Source organism: Vombatus ursinus, unplaced genomic scaffold (assembly GCF_900497805.2).
Source record: "Vombatus ursinus unplaced genomic scaffold, bare-nosed wombat genome assembly UNPS02014176.1, whole genome shotgun sequence".
NCBI classification, from domain to species: Eukaryota; Metazoa; Chordata; class Mammalia; order Diprotodontia; family Vombatidae; genus Vombatus; species Vombatus ursinus.
The window spans coordinates 1597395-1604708 of record NW_020953954.1 but is presented as its reverse complement, the minus strand read 5'-3'; the positions used below and the strand labels follow the sequence as shown (position 1 = coordinate 1604708).

The window sequence follows — 7314 nt, the reverse complement described above, 5'->3', positions numbered from 1 at the left end:
AACTGAGGCAGAGAGAAGTTAGGATTTGTCCGTTCAGGCCAGGTCTCCTTTGCGGGGAGGGGGGGCCCTCCGAGGGGCAGATCGCAGATAGAGGGCGGGAAGAAGGCACCGGGACTCCCCGAATACAGAAAAGGACAAACTCAGGAAACTGAGGAAGGGAAGGGGAGTGCCTTCCCTTTGTGGTCATTCCACCTATGGGGGGGAAGCTGCGGCTGGAACCTCAGCGGTGAGAGCCGTCCTAAGGCAGAGAGGGAGGTCCTGCAAAGTGAACCCCACCCCCACGCCGGTCACCCACGCCCTAGGCAGACCGGGTTCAGTGCGTTCGCAAGAGTGGTCGCCAGGAGGCATTCGCGGGGATGGCGAACTGCGCAGACGCGAATCTGTCCTGGAACATCCGGGCTCCGCAGGGGGGTGGGGCGAAACTCAAAAGGTGTCGGAAGCGGAAGCTGCCCCGCCCCCCGCCGGCTGTTGCTGGGCAGGGCCCTAAGTACGCCTGCGCAGTGAGGCTGCGCGCCGCGCGCCGGGGGCGGAGCCTGGGCGGGGCCAGCCGGGCGCTGAGTCAGCTGACGAGCCCGTGGAGGCGACCGCGGAGGAGGAGGAAGAGGAGGCGCCGGCCGTCTGGGGTCCCGGTCCAGGCGGTGAGCGGGTGACGCGGCCATGGCGACCACCGTCAGCACCCAGCGGGGCCCGGTAAGGCGGGGGGGGGGCCTTGGGACGGACGCCTCTGATCCCCGCCCCCGTCCCCGCTGCTCGGCCTCGGGGGGAGGGGCTGGCCTCTGTAATCCCCTCCCCCCCATGGTGGGATCCTTGGGCGGGGGCCGTCCCCAGGGTAAAGGCAGACGAGCGAGTTTGGGGGTGTTCCTCCCCAGGTCGCCCCGCCCCTCCTCACTCTGTAGGGGGCTTTGCGCGACCCCCCCATCGGGCAGCGGGGGCACAGTCGGTGGTGTTGTGTGCCTGGGGGGGCCCGACAGCAGGGGTGGTCTGCCGTGCCCCCGATCCTTGCCCTGACTCAGCCTCCAGCGGGAGGGGGAGGGCAGGGGAGCCTGGCTCTCTGAGGGCTCCCCCGCAGACTTGGGGCCCCCCCCCGCAGACTTGGGGCCCCCCCCTTCCGCCCCGTGGGAGTGCCGCAGAAACCAGCGCAGCCCTTTGGGCAGGGAGAGGCAGCTTCCCTGCTGCGGGAGGACCCGCCGAGAGCCGTGCCAGCTGCCCCCGTGCCGAGAGCCGTGCCAGCTGCCCCCGTGCCGAGAGCCCCGCTGGGCTGGGAGGCGGCGGAAGTGGCCTCATCCTCAGGGGCTCGTGCCTTTGTCCGGCCGGGAGGTGAGCGGTGCCCGCTCAGATGGCAGAGAAAAGGGCCTAGTCAGTGCCGCCCCGTGCCAGACCTGTCGGGCAGCTCCCAGAGCGGAGGCTGAGCCCAGCCCGTCGGCCGTGGACTCCTCCCGTGCCTTTGTCCTTTTTGGGATGTGCTGGGGGTCCTCGGGCTGCATGCAGCACGTCCTCCTTCTCCTCAGTCTGGCGGTTTGGTCTTCGGAGGAGGAGCAGGTGAGGGTGACATGATGCCAGTTTCTGAAAGGGCCCTTTTCCACGAATTGGAGTCTGGGTCTTGTGCAGACAAGTCCCAACCTCCCCCCACACCCTTACATAAGTGAGCTGGCGAAGGATCCTGGGCCGCTGCTGCTGGTTAGTCCTTTCAGTCGTGTTGGGCTCTTCATGACCCCATTTGGGGTTTTCTGGGCGGAGGTACTGGAGTGGTTTGCCATGTCCTTCTGTGGCTCATTTTACAGATGAAGAAACTGAGGCAAAGGGGCTTAAGAGACTTGCCCAGGGTCACACAGCTAGTCAGTGTCTCAGGCCAGATTTGAACTCAAGTCCCTCCGGATTCGACTGTGCCAGCGTGGCTGTGGTCCATCCCTAATCCTCCATCTGCTCCTTGTGTGAGAGGCTGAAACCTGGGCACCGAAGGCCTGAGCTAGGAGCTACACCGGCTTCGTGGGTGCTGCCGGATGTCTCCCCGAGGACAGGCTTCCCCAGGACCTCTCCTGCAGCCTGACGAAAGTGCGTCTGGAGGAGCCAGAATTTTCTCTTGCCCCTTTTGTGACCTGTGCCCAGCATTTCCTCAGGCCGTCTTCAGGGAGGAAGCTGAGCTGTGGACCCCTGGAGAGCCCGGGGGCTTCCTGCCTCCAGCCGTGTGGGCTTCATTGGTGGCGAGCCCTCTGCTTCTGAGAACCTCAGGGTCTGCTGGCCCGTGGGCTTTCTCAGCGATGATTATGGACTCGCTGCTTTCGGCCCACGGCAACCCCTCCTTCTGGTCACCCACGTTTGCAACTGAGGCGTCGTCCTGGACTCCTCGCTCTCTCGGCCCCACGTGCAGACTGTTGCCAAGGCCTCTTATAGAGTCTCCTCTGACCCAGACCCTCACCCCCTCATGCCTGGAGCGGGGGTCTGCCTGCCTCAGGCTCCCCCCTCCATCCCATCCTCCACTCAGCCACCAAAGGGATTTTCCTGAAGCCCACGGCTGACCACGTCCCCCGCCCACTCTGTGACCTCCACTAGCTCCCTGTTACCCCCAGAATAAAAGCCCTCTCTAACCTGCCCACCCCCCATGACCCTGACCGCATTTACTTCCATGAGGAGTTGGAGGAAGACCGCGTCCCCAGCACGTGACAACCACATCAGTTCTTCCCCGGAAAGGACTTTGATCCCATTTTTTCTTTGGCAAGAATGCTGACTCCTCAGTGCTAAAGTGCGAGGAAGTCAGAGACAGAAATACCAGCGTGTTCATAGCAGCCCTTTATGTGACAGCAAAAAAAAAAAAAAACGTGGGAAGGAAGGAAGTGAGGCCAGTCGATAGAGACAGCTTGGTCTCCAAGTCAGGAAGACCCGAGTTCAAATCCAGCCCCAGACACTTCCTGGCTGGGTGACCCTGGGCAAGTCACCTCACCTCTGTTTGCCTCGATTTCCTCGTCTGTAAAATGGGGATAATAACGGTTCCTCCCTCCCAGGCTTGTTGTAAGGATCGCAGGAGCTGATTTTGTAACAAGCTTTGCCAACGTCAGGAGCCACACAAATGCTGGCTGTCAATGGGAGAACAGCTGAGACGGTGGTGTTGTGGGAGGATGGTGATGACTAACATTTATGTAGCGCCGACTGTGTGTCAGGTCCTGCACCAAGCTCTCACAACACGAGTCTCTGATTGTCACGACAACTCTGGGAGGGAGATGCTGTCGTTAGCCTCGTTTTCCAGCAGAGATGAAGGAGGGGTGGGAGGTATTCAGGGCATGGAGGCCCTGGAAGGACCTTAGCGATGCAAGGAGGCAGGCGGGGTGGAGGGGTGTTCTGGGGTGAGGTGGCCTCAGGCCTCGGCAGCTATGGCCAAGAGTGTGAAGCTCAGGTGAGTTAGGGTGCCTAGGAGAGGGCGGTCCCGGGGCAGTCCTGGCCAGAGACGGGAAGGACCCGGACCACCTGGGGAGGTGGCAGGTGCCAGGAAAGAGGGGACTGTAGAGAAGGGAGCCCGAGGCAGGGAATGAGAGGACTGGGGGGCAGGTGAAGGAGCAGGAGAATGAGGGTTGAGCTCAGGAATTCAGCCCGAGGCTCTGGCTAGCTTGGGGGTGGGGAGGATTTGGAGGTGCTGCTGCCTCACCTGTCTGTACTGGCTGAGCGTGGGTCTGGAATCCTGAATTTTGTACCTAGCAGCCAGTCCCTGGGGCAGCTGTGTTGGTTTGGCTGAAGGGCCAAGAGAAGAAGGAGCCTTCTGGGCCAAGCTCTGGCACAACCGGCCCTGACTTCTTCCCGGCCCCTCCCTCAGCCACCTTGTACCCCCTTTGGCTGGTTTCCTTTTAGGGTCCTCTGAACTGGAGTCGCCATTTTGTCTTGATCCCCCTAACAGGACCGAGTGAGCTGGGTCTTCTGGCCCCCTTCACTTCCTGTTGTCTCATCCCAGATCCTCCAGCTTGGGTCCTGCTGTGTTGGGCTCAGGTTCCAGGATTCCCACCCCCACCCCCCACCATTTTTGCCTGCTTTAGTGATCAGAGAGGTCCCTGGAAGGAAATCACAGGTGGTGTCCCTGTCCCTGGCCACACACACACACACACACACACACACACACACACACACACACACACAGCTGAACTTTGGGCTGTTTTGGTTTAACTGAGTATTCAGGATAACTTGGCCTCCAGCGGGATTCCAGCCTTCCCAGCTGGAGCTACCAGTTTGCAGAGTCCCACAGCCGCCCACGTATTAGGCTTCTTGCAGTCCACCCCTCATCCCAGGACCACTTGGTCCTCATGGGAATTAAGAGGAGATGAAGTTTCTGTAGCTTTTTGGGGTCAGCAGAACACTGAGCAGCCATGATCTCATTGTTGTTTCACAACAGCCCCAGGGGAGGGCAGTCGGAAGGTGTGAGGGTAGAGTTTCCAGCCTCACTGGGTGTGGCTCCCACCCTGTCCAGACTGGTCACCATGCCATGTCCTGGCTCCTTGGTGCCTCTGGGGCCGGCCATTCACCTTCCCAAGACAGGATCAACTCAGACACCCTCTTCTGTGTCCAGTTGCCTCCATGAACTGCCACCTTGGATTTAACTATTTGGGGTGTGTGTGTGTGTGTGTGGCCTGCACGTTTATATTGTATGCACATCCATATGTACATGTCTTCCCCATGAGAAATGGAAGCTCCTGGCGAGGAGGAATCGCCTTATTCTTTGTACTCGTACCCAGGGTCTGGCACACAGTAGGTGCTTAATGAAATGTAGTTGATTGATTGAGGTGCTCATGCCCAGCCACACAGCTGGGAAGCAAGGCAAGGTGGGTGTCCTTGGCACCAGAAGGAGACTGCCATTTGGAGATGGGCTGCATGGACCAGATGGTTTGGGCCTCCAGGCCCCTTTATTTCTAGGGTTCTTGGAGGCAAACTTGGAGTCTAGACTTAACTCAGACAGAGGAAAGGGTTATCATTGGGGTGGAGTGGGGGCTGCTCAGGGAGGAGGTCCCAGAGAGAATGTTCAAGCTCTGTTGTTTCCAGGACAGAGGCGCTGGTGTGACCTTCATTCCCAGGATTAGTGAACACTTCTGACTGGCTGAATGGACGAACCCCAGACCGCCTCAGCATGCTGGTCAAGCCTCCGTTTCGGTGACATAGAATTTGTTTTTCCTCATTTGTACTTTTTAAAAAGGAACATTCGTGCTGACAGACATCTTAAATGCTGAAGCCAAGAAACCTTTCATTTCCTAACGCAGTGTAAGACGTTGGAGCTCTAGAGTTGGTCATTCATTTGGAATCCCTTGAATAGTTTGGCCATCCGAACTGGCAGAAGCTGTGGCCGGTTTTCTGAACTAAAGCTTTGTGCACAGTGAATCTGCACAGCCTTGAGTTGGGGGTGTCCTCTGGCACTGCTAGGGGGGCCAGCCCTGATTGTGCTTTCTTTCCTGAACTTTGAGTATTTGGGGTCATGAATATCGGCGCTGCACTGCGGGGAAGAGCAGGTTTACGTAAAGTGCCCAGATCTAATTAGGAGCGCTCGATGGTACCTGACCAAATGGGGCCCGGGGTCCAGCCCTTAATTTAAAACTGGGCCTTGGGCCCGAGGCTGCTGACTTCTTCATGCTTCCACTGACGTATGGACTTCGGTCGGTCTTAGTGGGGGAAGTTGTAAAGGAAATGAAATTTTCCTTTGTAACATTATTATTTCGTTAAATATTTCCCAATTACATGTAAAAAATTTTTAACATTTGTTTTAAAAAAATTCTGAGTTCTAAATTCTCTCCCTCGCTCCTGTCCTACCTCCTTCCTCGAGAAGGCAAGCAATTTGATATTGATTGTGCATGTGAAATCACGCAAAACACATTTCTATGTTAGCCATGTTCCAAAAGAAAACACCTAGCTACAGGCCCACTGGGTGGTGCCATAGTGCAGAATGTCAGGCTTCTGAGTTCAAATCCAGCCTACAACACTGACTAGTGTGACCCTAAGCAAATCACTTGACTCTGTTTGCCTCAGTGTCCTCATCTGTAAAATGAGCTGGACTGCTCCAGTATCTCTGCCAACAAACTCCAAATGGGGTCATGAAGTTAGACTGAAAATGACTGAACAGCAGCAGACAAGAAAATGAAGTTAAAAAAGGGTGCTTTAATCTGCACTCAGTTCATCAGTTTTCTCTGGGGATGGAGAGCATTTTTCATCATGAGTCCCTTGGCATTGTCTCAGATCATTGTATCTCTGAGAATGGCCAAGTTGTTGACATTTGATCATTGTTACAATGTTGCTGTTACTGTGTACAGTGTTCTCCTGGTTCTGCTCACTTTGCTCAGCATCAGCTCATCTAAGTCTTCCCAGGTTTTTCTGAAATCAGCCTGCTCATCATTTCTTATAGCACAGTTCATACATCACACCTTGTTCAGCCATTCTCCAGTTGAGGGGCATCCCTTCAATTTCTAGTTCTTTGCCACCACAAAGAAAGCAGCTATCAATGTTACTGTACATAGAGGTCCTTTTCCTTTTTTTTTTCATCTCTTTGTGAAATGAAAATTTCAAAAGGTCTGCTTGGACAGGCAAAGAGAAGCCAAGTATGATAAAGGGTCGACCCACTGAATTGTGTCAGAGTGGCCCGGCCTGGAGACTCTTGGGGTGTCATCATCAAAAGGAAATCACTTGATCTCTCTGGGCCTCAGTTGTCTCATTTGTAAGAGGGAAAAAATTCCCAAGGTACCAGAAGCTTTAAGGTTGTATTTCTAAGGGCCTACTGGCGTGACAGTTTGGTGGTTTTCTGCTGGCATGGTGACATCAGTCAGATAACCAGGGCGCACCTCCGCGGGCCATAGTGCTCACCGAGAGTTACCAAACAGGTGTGACCTGGGTCCTCCCTACCCACAAACGCTTTTCAGTGCAGACAAAACGTGCGCATTCATGAAGTGATTTGTGAACTGAGTAATATTTTCTCTGTCTCCTCAGTGCAGTCAGACAGATTCAGAAGTGGTTGGATGGTCAGACTCACAAGGTAGCGTTGGTGGTTCGTTGTCATTGTGGTAGGAGGTCTCAAGTGGAGGAGGCCCCAGGGATCTGTACCTGCCGTCTGCCGTTTTTATCCAAGATATATGTGGCACATTTATCCAGTGAGCAACTGGCACAGAGCTGAGAGGCGACCAGTGCCGCTGACGACAGAGTCGGGAGCCAGAAGGAGGGCCCTGAGAAGCTGGAGTCTTGGGCCAGACTTCATGAGATTAAATTCAGTAGAGATAAATAAATACAGTCTGGCACGTATGGACAGAACCCTCCATATCCACACACACACACACACACACACACACACACACACACACACAC

General features: G+C 55.8%; 1 protein-coding gene across 2 annotated transcripts in view; it reads left to right on the top strand.

The window, feature by feature from the left end:
- Positions 1-587: 587 nt before the first annotated feature.
- TOLLIP (toll interacting protein) overlaps positions 588-7314 on the top strand; it is a 26088-nt gene continuing 19361 nt past the window's right edge. The window contains exon 1 of one of the 2 annotated variants that reach the window (XM_027860173.1): positions 588-690. In XM_027860173.1, the coding sequence (XP_027715974.1) occupies positions 658-690 (33 nt within the window). In that variant the 5' untranslated portion in view covers positions 588-657. Of the gene's footprint in view, positions 691-1357; positions 1540-7314 lie in introns of those variants that run through there. The other variant, XM_027860172.1, reaches the window with a different exon arrangement.